The sequence below is a fragment of the Panicum virgatum genome, chromosome 3K (genome assembly GCF_016808335.1).
Source record: "Panicum virgatum strain AP13 chromosome 3K, P.virgatum_v5, whole genome shotgun sequence".
NCBI classification, from domain to species: domain Eukaryota; kingdom Viridiplantae; phylum Streptophyta; class Magnoliopsida; order Poales; family Poaceae; genus Panicum; species Panicum virgatum.
The window spans coordinates 63,395,719-63,410,239 of record NC_053138.1 but is presented as its reverse complement, the minus strand read 5'-3'; the positions used below and the strand labels follow the sequence as shown (position 1 = coordinate 63,410,239).

Genomic DNA, 14,521 nt, shown 5'->3' with positions numbered 1-14,521 from the left:
TACGTGGCCCACCCATTGGTTATGCCAGTGAGCTCAACTTTATTTTACCATGGTGCCGTGTGCTCGAAAAAACACACACGTCAAAATCAGCTTTGTCGGCCGGCGTTTGTGGTATGCCCTTTGCGACAAAATAGCTGAATCCCATATGAGCGCTCATGTCCTCTCGCAGATGATATTCTAACACATCGCAGGGAGTAAAAGAGCTAGATTCAACTGATCTTCCCGGTAGTGTTTCCCTCTTGGTTTAGACTTTTCTATTTGCAATGCAAATGGTGGTGCACAAACCATGTTACTAATTATTCTAAAGTGTCACAGGAGTTGAAAATATTGATCCAGCTAAACAACTTCGACAGAAGAGATGTCAAAAATATGCAAGCTTAACGGAGGAGAAGGAGAGAAGACGTGGAATGGCAATGGAAAACTATCAAAGGTTGGAAAGATAAATCCAAAGCGTTAATCTCAGCTGGTCCAAATGGTTATGGTAATAGAATATATCATGTTTTTGAATTGTCAATTTTAATTAATATTTTGACAAAATTTTGAACAAGACAAGTGTCAAATTTGAGGTCAAAAAAGTCAAATGAACTATAATTTAGAACGAAGGGAGTATCTTTTTACTAGGTTCTTTTTTAAAATATCCACGTCAAATGCAACCCTTAATAAAAATGTAAAATTCTTATTTTTGGATTTTTAAAAAATATGTACGTGCGGCGTGCCGCACATGAATCCTTTTTTTTTCCCTTTGAGATCACCGCACTTGATACTCTGCTGGTATAAATTATGTACGGTGATTAAGGAGACCTACGAGGTCACGTGCTTCGACGGCCCGAAAGAGCTGACTGGCGCGTGGAAGGAAGAATAAAAAGAATGGTCTCCAATTCAGCCCTGGTGTTTACCCTACATATACGTACACGTACAAGTAGAAATTGCAGACACGTACGTCTCCTCGTGCATGCTCTAAAAATGGCCTTCGTCTTCCTCGTGTGCATGTCCTCGCTCCTTGTCACTCTCTTCTCTTCCTACCTGTACCAAGTGCTGCTCCATGGAGGCAACCGCCGCCTTCCACCTGGCCCCGTGCCGCTTCCCCTCATCGGCAACCTCCTCGACGTCGCCAGCAGCAGCATGCTCCCCCACCGCTCCCTGTCGCGCCTCGCCGAGCGCTATGGCCCGCTCATGACGCTCCGACTGGGGACGGCGCTTGTGATCGTCGCCTCCTCCCCGGCAGCGGCGCGCGAGGTGCTCAGGACGCACAACGCCACCATCACCGGCCGGAACTCCCCGGACGCCTGGAACGGCATGGACCACGCCGCCAACTCGGTGTTCATCCTCCCGCCGCGCCGCAGGTGGCGCGCGCTGCGCAGGATCGGCGCCGAGCACCTGCTGTCGCCACGGCGGCTGGACGGCCTGCGCCCGGCGATGCGCGCCGCCGTCCTCGACATGCGCCGCCGCATCGTCGCCGTCTCGGAGTTGCCGGTTGAGGTCGGCCGAGTGGTCTTCGACGCCATGGCGGATTTCATGTGGCGGGCATTGTTCTCGTCCGGTCTGGACGCTGACACGCTGCACGAGCTGCACGGCGTCGCGCGGGAGGCCGCGCTCCTGGCCCTGAAACCTAACGTCTCCGACTTCTTCCCGGCGCTCGCTGCCCTCGACCTACAGGGAGTGCGGCGGAGTATGGCGAGGCAGCTGGGAAAGGTCTACAAGCTCATCGACCATGAGATCGACCAGAGGAAGCGCGGCGGTGCCGGCGATGAGCACACGGCCGACGATTTGCTGGATGTCATACTCGACATGTTGCAGCAAGAAGGCAAGTTCGACGGGGTGCTCATGATGAACAGGGACGCCATGAGGGCATTTCTCACGGTATGACCTCAGATCTAATATTTTTATTAAGCTTTATTTGCAATATAAATTTGGAAACCTTTTTATTGAGACTTCTAAGGTTTAAAGATGCAGGAGGAGTGGGAGGGGGGATTTGCAAAAGTGTGATTACTCAATCTAAAGGCGGACGGTTAATTGTAAAATTACTCAATCCTCCCATACCCCTTGAATGTTATCCGATGGCCTTGCATGGAGAGATTGGTTTGCACCTGATATGTTCCCATATATCTAGCTAGTTTATATCAGTCTGGCCGGCTTCCCAAAATTTGAAAACCAATTGGCCATGTGACCATCCCCCACTGCTCCACATAGATGAGTCAACTGACTAGCATTGGACAGATGCTGAAGATTAAAATTAGTACAAAATGCTGAAGATTAAAATTTTTAAGCATGGCGATATAAATTTAGAATCCATTTATTGATCGAATGAATCTTCTATCTAAAGTTTTAAAAGATACCAATCCAACCTATATATCTAGTTTATACTTTATATCAGTCTGACCGGCCTTTCAAAATTTGGAAAACCAAGAGGAATGCCCTGTCACCAATTCACCATCCTCTATACAGCTGAGCCAACTGATCAACTAGCATTGGACAGATGGGATTAGTTCAGCCCTTACACACCAGGAAATATTAGTACCAAATGCTGGAGATAAAAATAAGTCATTGGTGAATTTATCTTTCTTCTAAATCAAAATTTTCTAGTTTTCACAAAACATATATAAAAGTTTTATTCTTTCCATAATACCAAATAAGTGCACTATATATTAACACATATTTTGAGCCATTGCCATCAAAACAGTTTCAGCTCTAGCTTCTTTGGTGAAGCTGAAACTGTTTTGTAAAGTGTCAGGTAAAATAGTTTCTCCTGTTTCTTAATTAATAGATGAGAGAATGAAACTGCGAGAAGCTACTTTTTTCAGCTTCAGATCAAGTTGCTAGTTTATGTTCAAAACAGTTTCTCAAAGAACCCTTTGGTAAAGTTTCAGTTTTTAGATATGGAGAAACTGTACCAAAGGGGCCATGGTGGATATATATAATGAAACTAATTTGATCCTGTACATATTGTTAATTGTTTTCTATAAACTTTGTTCAAGTTACACAGGTTTGACTTATAGGACAACTAAAATAACTAACAATTTTTAACAAAGAAAGTAGAAGCCTCGGATCCTTCCCTTGAGATCTGTTAAATTCCTTTTAACAGAATTGCAAGTCTTTTACTGATTTGTCTTGTATAAGGCTGTAAGTGCAACGGTAAAAGTGGCATCCCAATACTTCGAAATATACTCCGTCAAGAAAACAAAAAACACAGGGGTAATGTTCCTTATTACCTTCGAATATATTAGTTTGTCAAAATTTCCTCTTTAACTGGTTTCAGGATTTATTTCTGGCCGCCATGGACACTGTCACAGGTGCAATTGAGTGGGCAATGGCAGAGTTGCTACAAAATCCAGAGGCCATGAAGAAGCAAAAAGTGGAACTTAATAGTGTTCTTGGCTCAAAGACATATGTTGAATACACCGACATCGATAACCTCCCCTACCTTCAAGCAGTCATCAAAGAAACTCTGCGGCTGCACGCAGTTGTGCCATTGGTGCCCAACAAGGCCGAGGACACAGTAGAAATACAGGGGTACACCATCCCCAAGGGAAGCACTGTGATAGTTAATCTGTGGGCGATCCATCACAGTGCTGAGGTGTGGACCGACCCAAGCAAGTTCATCCCTGAGAGATTCCTGTGCAAGGAGTTCCATTTCCAAGGGACAGACCACTTTGAGTTCATGCCGTTCAGTGCGGGAAGGCGCATTTGCCTCGGATTGCCGCTCGCGAACAGGATGCTGCATGCATTGCTAGGCTCACTGTTGCACCACTTTGAGTGGACACTGCCCCAGGATGCCATGGAAAACGGCCTAGATATGTCGGAGAAGCTTGGGTTAACTATGTCCATGGCTACCCCACTGCAGGCTATAGTGAAGGGAATGTGATGCCTCATGGTACATGTAGCTACCATCCTACTATGCAGGTCTGGGAGCGTTTCAAGACATTATATGGCTCTATCCTTCAAGAGCAGACTCCCCTTTTCTTTTCTTTTCTTTTTTGCATTATATATATGGCAAGAAAAATAGAAAAAAAAAATGTTAGAATCAGGCTCCATTGACCAAGAAGTTTGCAATATAATAATTGTATCAAACAAGATATCGTGCACTAGTTCCTCTAGACTGAAACTGTTCACAGATAATCTGCATATAATACAGTTATGTTCACAGATAATCTGCATATAACACAGATATGTTTAGTTTACAACTAGAAACCTGAATCCTTATTTTGGTGGCACGGTTTGCAAAGCATATGTACCATCTGTATTCCGTCCGGTCTGAGCCTTGCCCCTCCCTCCCTATTCTAGATTGGAAAACTCTAATCAACAACCATTCGCGCGCTCGCGCGACCCCACCGGCCCACGTCTGATATCCGCAGCCCAATAAACAACCTCATGTGCCAAACTTTTTGATCTATCTTGCATCCGCGGCCCAACAACTCCACATGCCCCTGCGCACTTGTTCTTTTTTTCTAATGAAGTTTGTCTATTAAATTACTTCAAAAAAAAAGTTTGTCTATTAAAGATGTTTTATCTTTCTCGTATGAGCTCCATTTTGAGTATCGATTGCACCGTTGTGTTCTATGTGACGAGACAAATAAAACTAGATCCCACTTACATATATTTTAAAAATGTTTACAATAGTATCAACTTATATGTAAATCGAGCTTCGCGTTTATAAAACAAATTACTATGATATACATATATAAGTTGCTATCATGTGTATAGTATCTAACTTATATATATAACCATGGTCTAGCGCCTCCATACCCCCTCGCCCCACAACGCGCACCCTCCCTCAAGCAGCTCCTCATTTCTTTATGACATTCTGGTTCGAGACGCATCTCGCATTCATAATCAGTCTTGACTTGAACGAGACTTGTTTCTGTGGCTCACACTTTATTTTATGGCAACTTATGTGTCGATTTGCTCTTTTTCTACAGCAACTTATGTATATATTGAAATTTAGGACATATTTGTGATAATTTATGTGTATAACATCTTATGTTTATGATAATTTAGATGTATATGTCATATTCTGTTTATGACAACTAATAATTATAATAAATTATGCTTTTGTGCAACTTATATAATAAATAATATTTTTTAAATAACTTTTATCATATATATATATATACATATATATATATGGCTACTTTATGCGTATAACACTTTTTGTCTTGTGACAACTTATATGTATAACAAATAGCAATTTATATATGCATATTGTAGCAACTCCTTCAATAATATGAAACTTATACTTTATACATAAATTACTACTAATCCAAAACATCTTTAAAATATATGGAAGTGGGATTTTTTTTGAAGCAAATGGCAGAAGCTCTGCCTTTCAATTAAGAAAGAGTAGAAAATTAATGTACAAGAAAGATTAGCCAGTTCACACCGGATAACTAACCTACCCAAGTGCTGCAGCACAGCACAACACTGCAACGAGTCATCGTTGCCAAGCTGGTTAGTCAGCAGCTCCGACTTCCAAAAGCAAACCCCAGACGATCACCATCCGACAGACTGGCAAAAGGCCTAGGTCACAAAGGTCATCGTTGTCGAGCTCAAACACAACGTGAAGAGCAGCTCCAACTTCCTAGCGAACCAAGGCCCCGCCCCCGGTGACCGCCAAACCACACCTGCAGCAACCCCAGGGACGAAGGACAGTCCGCCTCGTGTTATCGTTGCCGAGCTACATCCCCCGACGTAGCAGCTCCGACTTCACGTCACAGGATCAGTCCCAGCACACTAGACAGCCGCCGAGAGGTGAAGGGCGAGCACTGAGAACAACAAACATCGAGGCCAAGATCATATCCAGATGCGACACCTTCAACAAGGGCACGACGCCGGAAGATTCGTCGTCGCATGTCCAAGAAAGGACAGGGTTTTCACCACTGGATCAAGACGCTTGAGGGGGAGGCAGCATGACACCCCCAACAGGGAAAATGGCGCGCACGGGCATCGTCGTCATCAAGGCTTTTACCCAAAAGGTACCTTCCCATCCGCACAAACGCCAATCCCCGATGATCCACTTGCCAGCTACCACGGTCGTCGAAGTCGTGCCACCCCACGACTGTGCCTCCTGAGGGGCGTCGACGCACCAGCTGCGCATGGCAGCCGCACAGCTGCGCCGGTTGCCACCCCCTCTGGACGAGCAGCACGCGGCACCACTGACGCAGCCGCACCGCAGCCAACCACCTCCCGGACGCCACCCCGCACCCACAGCTGCTCGCCGCCACCAGCCACCCAAGGTGCTGCGAGCAGGTACATGCCTACCCACAGGAGGCCTGGCGAAGCCAGCCACGCCGCCAAGGAGCCACCAACCGCCCGCGCCTAGCCGTCACCGGCTGCCGCCACCACGACGCAGTTGGCCACGTCACCATGGCGCCGCCAGCACACCCCCACGCCGGCCCCCACTCTTCTCCGCCGCAGCAGAGGAAGGAGCCAGGCCGATGCAGCGTCAGGCCCACAGCCGCAGGCCACCCACACTGCAGGTTGCCGCCACTGCCCCAGCTCGCCGGCCTCTGCCACCGCCGCCTGCCGTTACGGATGCCAGCACCGGCGAAGGGCCGCCGCAACTAGCAGCAGCCGCCGTCGACGCCCTATATCCGGCCGCGGAGTGCCCGAATCTGACTGCCGCCGCCACAGATCCGGTTGCCGAAGTCCCAGATCCGCCGCACCACGGCGGCATCCGGCCCGCTGTGCACTGCTCCCGCCCCGAACCTGTGCATGCGGTAGCCCCCCTCCTCCCCCCCCCTCGGCGAAAGGCCCCGCCGCTGCCATCCCAGGGGCCGCTCAGACTTCTGGCGTGCCCCTCCAGCGACGGCGAGGGTGGAGGAAAGGGGAAGGAGGGCGGCGGCGGCTTGGCCTGGTGGTCGCCTCCCAAGTTGCCCGAGCGGGGGGCGACACGGGGGCCTCAAACCGTGACTGAAAAAATTCTGAGTGAGATTTAGTTTTGTTCGTCTCATCAAGTAGAATACAATGGTGTAATCGGTATTTAAAACGGAGATCTTATGAAGGAGATAATGTATTTTTTTAGACAAGTTGTATGTAAAAAAAAAGAATCTGAATGGGATATTCAAACCGGAGCTATGCATGGAGCTCGTGCCAGTGGGGAGGGGAAGGTACGCTCCCACGGCAGCTCAGGTTAACGTGGTAGCACAGGATAGGGTGTCGCGCAATGGGTTTTATGCGCGGCCTATCGCGCGTTATTCCGGTCCTTCTAGATTGTAGAGATGGGAAAAAAGAAAAAGGTTTAGGGGAATTTCATGGAGCACATTACATGTGAGAAGACAATTAAGCTGCTGCTAGGGACAGCTGAGTGCGTGTACTCCAAGAGGTTTGTGGACATTTCCTTGAAACAAAAAAGCAGAGCCTGCTCGATTCGATTGCATAGGTGTCGCCGCTACTTCCAACGGCCGAGTGCACACGGGACTCGCAGCAAATGGGTTGCCAAGTCCACGAGCGAGGGCGCCGCGCGCACTGCAAGCACGGAGGCGCCCCATGGCAATGGTTGCAAAGGACGGTCGACGCTGCAAAGCGCACACGACACATCCTCCTCTTCGCTATCGGGCACCGGTCCTCGACGAACAAGTTGCTGCCAGGAACGCCGCAAGTGGGGCGAGCGCCGCTGCGCGGTTGAGGCCGAGGCGTGGCACGAGGAACGGCGGCTGGCCAGGGTACGGGTAGGCGAACGTGGCCGGCGGAGGAGAGTGTCGCTGCTCGATGTGCCCCGAAGCTGCTGGTGCCGTCGCCCTAACTCTTGGACGATCGGCACGCTAGATGCATAATCCGACGGCACCAGTAGGTGATGCAATTTGTTTAATCGTCTCTTGTGGCATTTCTAAGCATGAATATTGACGGGCCATCAAATTAATCCTTAAGCTCCAATGGTGAACCTGTCTATGGGAACTGAATAGCAGGTAAAAAATAGCTCAGAACACATGAACGCCAGAATTCCTGAACATGGACTCTCTGAAATTAAACTATCAGAGGAATTCAGCAAAGAGGAAAAGGAAAACCTAAAAAGAATGTCCACATTGAATCACAAAGCAATTGCCCAGAACTTCTGAGTTCCCAACCACCTTCCGCACGGCAGGTTGGAGCTGCTTGTAGCCAGCAACCAAACTAGATAACAGATAGCAGCGGTGGTGATGTAAACATAACAAGAGCAAGTTCTCATGTCAAAGATGTTAGGGCAGCCGAGACTAGACTAGGACTAGTCCCTCCTCCGCCTTCCTGCATTGAGCCTGTACAATACCCACTGGAGTAGAGTCATCTGCTCAAGCTCTATTCGCAACAGATCCTCGGCCTCCTCCTGCTTCTTCTTCCTTGCTGTACTCTTGAACCACATAGGACACGAGGTAGTTCCTCGCTTTAGTCTTGAACCACATAGGACGCGAGGTAGGGGTCGACAATCTAAAAAAAAAACAAAAATACCTTTTTAGAATTGAAGGGATCATGCGTCTTATAAAAATTCATATAACACTCAAACTATTAAACAACAGTTTTTCAGCATAAAAAAATGAACATACAGTTCACCATTTTCAAGAAAGACCTGAGCACATAGACATCAAAGGGTGGCCAAATTTAGTTCAGGTAACACAGACTATGAGTGCAGTTTTTATGCGCATATGGGCATGTGCCCACCTAGATTGCTGTCCTTTCGATGGATATTTGAAGGCAGAGAGATTCGTGCTAAGGTGCTAATGGAAGCTAACGGCGTGAAATGAGGCAAAAGCATATTTTGACATGTGATGGGTCCACTTTCCTACTCAGGATTCACGAGATGTGTGATTTTCATCATTTTCTGTTTGGGCTTTTTAGCATCCATCCTATTATCATCTCATCTCCTACCTCCAGCTGCTGCTACATCTCCGGTTCCAAGCAGCCTCGTTTCTCACGCCACAGAAGAGCTGATGCAGCTCGGGAGGAGGATGCGACTCCTTTGTACAGCACCGCGACCTCCAGCCACCCGAGATAGGCCAGGCGCGGTGGAGCCAAGGATTGCAGCTCGCTAGTCTGTGCGCAGCTGCTGGTGCATCTAGTCCAGGTCTGGAACTATGCACGAGGGGCTGCTACTGCTAGTTCAGGTGTTGGTCCAAGAGCGGCGGCGGAGTCGTGCACATAGCTGCAACTAGTGTTGAGCGCGGCTAGCAAGATCAGATTGGCTGCGAGCTACAGGCGGTTCCGATTGGAGTGCAGCGAGCAGCTCAGGCACAGAGGAGCTGTGTGCTAGGCGGATGCACATAGAGGGAGAGTCTAGGAGTTCTGTCATCTAGGGGCTTTTTAGTTGCAGTTCTCTCATCGCATGCAATTTTTCTAAAGACCCATGCAATTTATTGTTATCTCAAAACCTATCAGCACATGATTTATTTTAACAATTTTATCACTTTGCAAATCACAAATTAGAAGTCAATTCACAAATGGTCACTCTTTTTTTACTTCACTGCCGGTTTCTCCGGCTACTATAGCAACGAACCCGTTTGATACTTCTCTAAAATATTCCTTAAAAAGTTTTTGTCCAGCTCCGCCCCTGCCCTCATCTTAGTTGCAAGATTTGGCAAACAGCTAATTTTTATCAAAGGAGGCATTACTGAGCACAAAGTTCTAAATAGCCGGTTATAGCCGTCACAATAGTCTGCTATAGTCCTTGGGAGAGAAGAAATCTAGAATATTCATCTCTTACCTTTAAAAGCCTAAATCTGCTAATAGGCTAATAGCTGGCTATATCCCGCTATTACCGCTAAATTAAGGTTTATTTAACTAGCTAAACCATATAATTAATCTCTATTTATTGTTAGTTTAATATTGAACTTCATTATTTACAAAATTTAGTATTTCGTCAATGATGTAACAAGAAATGAATCCGAAGATGTACTTCAGCATATGAAATTTTCTAGATTTCATATTTATATACAAAATTACTCATAGATTTATGCATTCTGGTATTGTAGAAATACATAATTGTGAGATGCTTCCAGAAAATAAGAGAGTACACATGAACCATGGGTACCATGCTTCATGGTGAAATATGAATACTCTAGAAATTAGATATTTGTATGGTTATATAAGTATGAGTAAAATTCTAAAGTTAGATATTTTATAAAAAAGTGTATAGAAGATGAACACATAACAAAACCATATGAGCCATAGAGTCCTATAAATAGAGGTTCTTCCCTCTCCTCTTGCCATATCATGGCATAAGAGGTCTCAAATAGAAAATGGCAAGATTGCCATATAGTGTAGTAGTATCGTGGTATGGTAGCTACATAAAGAGTGCAAGAGTCATGTATTGTATTAAATTATGGTGAATAAAGAGTTGTGTTCCCATATAAAGTTGGTGAGTCACAAATTTCTCCACACATGGTATTTATAGAACTGCTAAATGGTTTAGCTATATTGTAACCCACTATAGCCTTTCTTAGACTTTACAAACAGCAGCTGCTAAATATCTTAGTCCGCTATTTTAAACACTGTTGAGCACAAATACATTATATATAGGCTTAGGCTAGCCAAATTTTATTAAATAAAGGAGGCCAATTTTGGCTTGGCTACACAAACCAAAAATTACACTTGTTTCAGAGTCGGGGAGAGTGGGGAGCGAGGGGAATCACCTTGAAGATCCTAATCGGATACCCCTACGGTGACCTTGTCCGATCGGCACAGGGCAGCAGGAAATGGATCCCGGCGGGCAGCATCTTCAAGTACGTACCTGTCGAAGCGCTGAAAGCATCTAGGCCCCTAATTCGAGTTTTGGTAATTAATGACAACGGTTTGTGGATTAACAATTTCATTTGAGATAATGAGTATAGGTTGATCCACGGATGAAAGAGATTCGGTTGTGTACGTATGGAATTTTGGAGATGATGAGCAAAGCTCGGGCTCAAGGCAAAGGTACAAAATAGGGCCTTTGTATTTTACCGGTCACAAGGCGTTTAGTGGTTGAAAAGTGACCGGATTTGTTGGATAGTTAACCGTTCTATCAAGAGGGGTTGTGTACTCATGCTTGACGGGTCTTTAGTGCCATTTTGCTCAAAATGTCTAGTTGCATGCATGAGGGCTAACGGCGTTTTGAAAAGATTTGAAATAGACTAAGTTCGAGAGCTCACTGAGTAACGGCGGACAGTCCGCACCTGAGGGGCGGACAGTCCGCGCCCGTTCCAGAGAGCTTGCAGAGGCTCTGGTGGGCTGGCGGACAGTCCGGCCCAGAGGGGCGGACAGTCCGCGATCGTTCCAGAGAGCTTGCAGAGGCTCTGGTGGGCTGGCGGACCGTCCGCTACTGTATTTCATTTTTGTACCAGAAAGGGTGTCTCTCTGGTGTGGGCTTCAAAGTTAAACTGCGGACGGTCCGCTCCTGAGGCGCGGACGGTCCGCAGGCTAATCTCAAAGTTGTTCCAGAGACGATGTTAGTCTCTGGTGGGATTGGAACTCTTAACTGCGGACGGTCCGCCACTGGGGCGCGGACGGTCCGCCAGGGCTTAACGGCTAGTTCTGACATGCATTAAATGCACTCTGACTCACTGGTTTATAATGGCGGACAGTCCGGTTTTTGAACCGCGGACGGTCCGCGACTTCGCAGAAAAGAGTGTAACGGCTAGTTTTTGGAGGGATGTCTATATATACCCAATGCCCGGCCATTGGGTGACTCTCTTGGCCATTTGGATAGCATTCTTGACACATTAGAGCTAAGGCATTCCTCTCTCACACACACTTGCTTAGAGATTGCATTTTTAAGAGTGTGAGAGCTTCCTAGTGCATTGCATCAAGAGTTTGAGCTTTGTGGCATTAGGGAAACTTCAAGCAAGCGTCATCAACTTGTTACTCTTGGGAGTTGCCGCTCCCTAGACGGCTTGGAGAAGTGGATTTCGTGGAGCACCTCCAAGGAGATTGTTGAGGAGCCCCGATTTCGGTTGTGAGAGGTCTTGTGCTCACCTCACCGGAGTGGTGAAGAGCAACTCTAGTGGAATCGAGGTGTGGAGCGGTTCCTTGATTCAAGCCGGCTCAAGATCAAGAGGTTCTTGATAGAGGAGCGGTTGATTCTTGGAATCCACCTCAACGTGGATTAGGGGTGACCGGCAAGTCATCGACACCACGGGATATATTCTTGTGTCAAGCTCGGTTACTACTCTTGCTCTCTTTTATTCTTGTCTTTACTTTGAGCAATTTACTTTACTAGAGCTTGATTCGTGTCTTGTCACCCTAGGTTGCAAACCCATCTAGAGATTGTAATAGCTTGACATAGGGCTTTCCTTTGTTACTAATTAAATTTCTCTAGTGTTGTTGGTTTTAGATTTTAAACCGCCTATTCACCCCCCCTCTAGTCGGTGTTCTTGATCCTACAAGTGGTACCAGAGCTAAGTACTCCATTAATTAAGGATTTAACCATCTTGGAGTAGAACAATGACTAGTGATCATGGGATTCATGTTGGGAAGCCACCGTTCTTTGATGGGAACAATTATGATTATTGGAAGACTAGGATGTCGGCTCATCTCAAAGCCATGAGTAGAAAGCTATGGAGAGTAGTAAATGATGGATATGTCATTTTGGACCCAAAGAGTTTGACACCCCTAGATGAGGAAAATGAGACACTAAATGATCAAGGGGTTAATGTGCTCTTTAGTGCTCTTGATGTAAATGAATTCAATAGAGTCAAGAGCCTCACAAATGCAAATGACATATGGAAGAAGCTCATGGAAATTCATGAGGGTACATCAACGGTGAAGGAGGCCAAGCTATACTTGCTTAAAGGAAATTTTAGTGAATTCACCATGAAGAAGGATGAGAGCATAGCCGAGATGTTCAACCGGCTAAATGACATTGTAAATGATCTCAAGGGACTTGGATTTGAGGTACCGGATGGGGATTTCAACCACAAGTTTCTTAGATGTCTTCCGGAAAGATATGACACAATTGTGACCTTACTTGTAAGGTCAAATGTGAAGACCGCAACTCCCACACAAATATTGGGAGAAATTCTCACCCATGACATGTTCAAGAAATCTCAAGATGAAGCTCATGGTGGAGAAATTGATATGAAAAAGAAAAGTGTGGCATTCAAAGCTCAAGATAGCAAAAATGAAGAAGAAAGTGGATGCCAAGAAGAAGAATCGGATGAGGAGATGGCTCTTTTTGTCAAGAGATTCAATAGAATGATGAGCAAGAAGAGTTTTGGCAAGAGAGGTCAATCATCAAGAAAAAATCCTTTTGTGGACAAGACTTGCTTTAATTGTGGTGAAGTAGGTCATATCATTGTCAATTGTCCAAACAAGAAAAAGGACAAGAAAAATGATGAAAAGAAGAAGAAGAAGTTCATCAAGAAGAAAAAGAATGGCCAAGCTTATTTTGTTGAATGGGATTCCGATGCAAGCTCTGATGATGATGATGATGATGATGACAAGCCATCCAAGGGAGTTGCCGGGATCGCCATCAAGGAGGCTCCATCACTCTTCTCTACACCACATTGTCTTATGGCAAAGGGTGGTGCAAAGGTACAACAAGATGATGAACTTGATGAACTTTCATATGATGATCTTGTTGAAATGCTTAATGATGCCGATGAATTCATGACAAAGGAAAAGGCTAAGTTGAGGGACTTGAAGTTGAAGTTTACTTCTCTTCAAGATTCCTATGAGAAGCTAAAGACTTCTCATGAGAATCTCAAAGAAACTCATGAGAAGCTTGAGGAAGCTCACAATACCTTGCTTAGTCATGAAAGAAAAGCAACATTGAGCATTGGTGTTAGTTGTGATTTAATTGATGATAAATCTTGTGGCTCTAGCTCTACTAGTTCTTTGTGCACTAAAATTGATAACTCATCTTGCAATGAATCTCTCATTATGGAAAATGATTTATTAAAAAAAGAGGTTACTTGCTTGACAAATGATTTGAGAAAATGCTATGATAGTAGAGCAAAGTTTAATCATTGTTGGGCAAGCCAAAAGTTCACCTTGAACAAGCAAGGGTTTGGATATATTCCTAAGAAAGGGAAGAAGGCTTTTGTGCAAACCAAAACTACCTTTGTGAAGAGTAGTGGCAAGCCATATTGTGAAAAATGCAAGAAGGTTGGACATGTTGAGAAGAATTGCACCAACAAGAAAGTCATATCCTTTGATTCAAGTTACATGCTTATGAAAAATTCAAATGGCAATGTTAGTGCAAAATTTGTTGGGATACCTATAAATGGTGCTAAAAAAAATGCCATTTGGGTGCCAAAAGTCTTGGTCACTAATGTGGTTACTAACGTTCAAGGACCCAAGAAAGTTTGGGTACCTAAAAAGGTTACTTCCTCTTTGTAGGTGAATTACAAGTCCGGGGGAAGACATTGGGTGCTTGATAGTGGATGCACTCAACACATGACCGGAGATCAAATGATGTTTTTCTCTCTAGATGAGAATGTTGGTGGCTATAGTGACATTATCTTTGGTGACAATAGCCGGGGCAAAGTCAAAGGAGTTGGTACAATTCCTATCTCAAGCAATCATTCTCTCTCAAATGTATTGTTAGTTGATTCTCTCAAGTTTAATCTCTTAGCGGTCACTC

At 45.4% G+C, this 14,521-nt stretch overlaps 1 protein-coding gene across 1 annotated transcript; it reads left to right on the top strand.

The window, feature by feature from the left end:
* The first annotated feature begins 963 nt into the window (after positions 1 to 963).
* LOC120701160 (cytochrome P450 76T24-like) lies at positions 964 to 4,069 on the top strand. Its single transcript, XM_039985303.1, has 2 exons — positions 964 to 1,860; positions 3,257 to 4,069. Exons 1-2 carry the CDS (start codon positions 964 to 966, stop codon positions 3,860 to 3,862), a joined length of 1,503 nt encoding a protein of 500 aa, XP_039841237.1. The 3' UTR covers positions 3,863 to 4,069.
* The last annotated feature ends 10,452 nt before the right edge of the window (positions 4,070 to 14,521 follow it).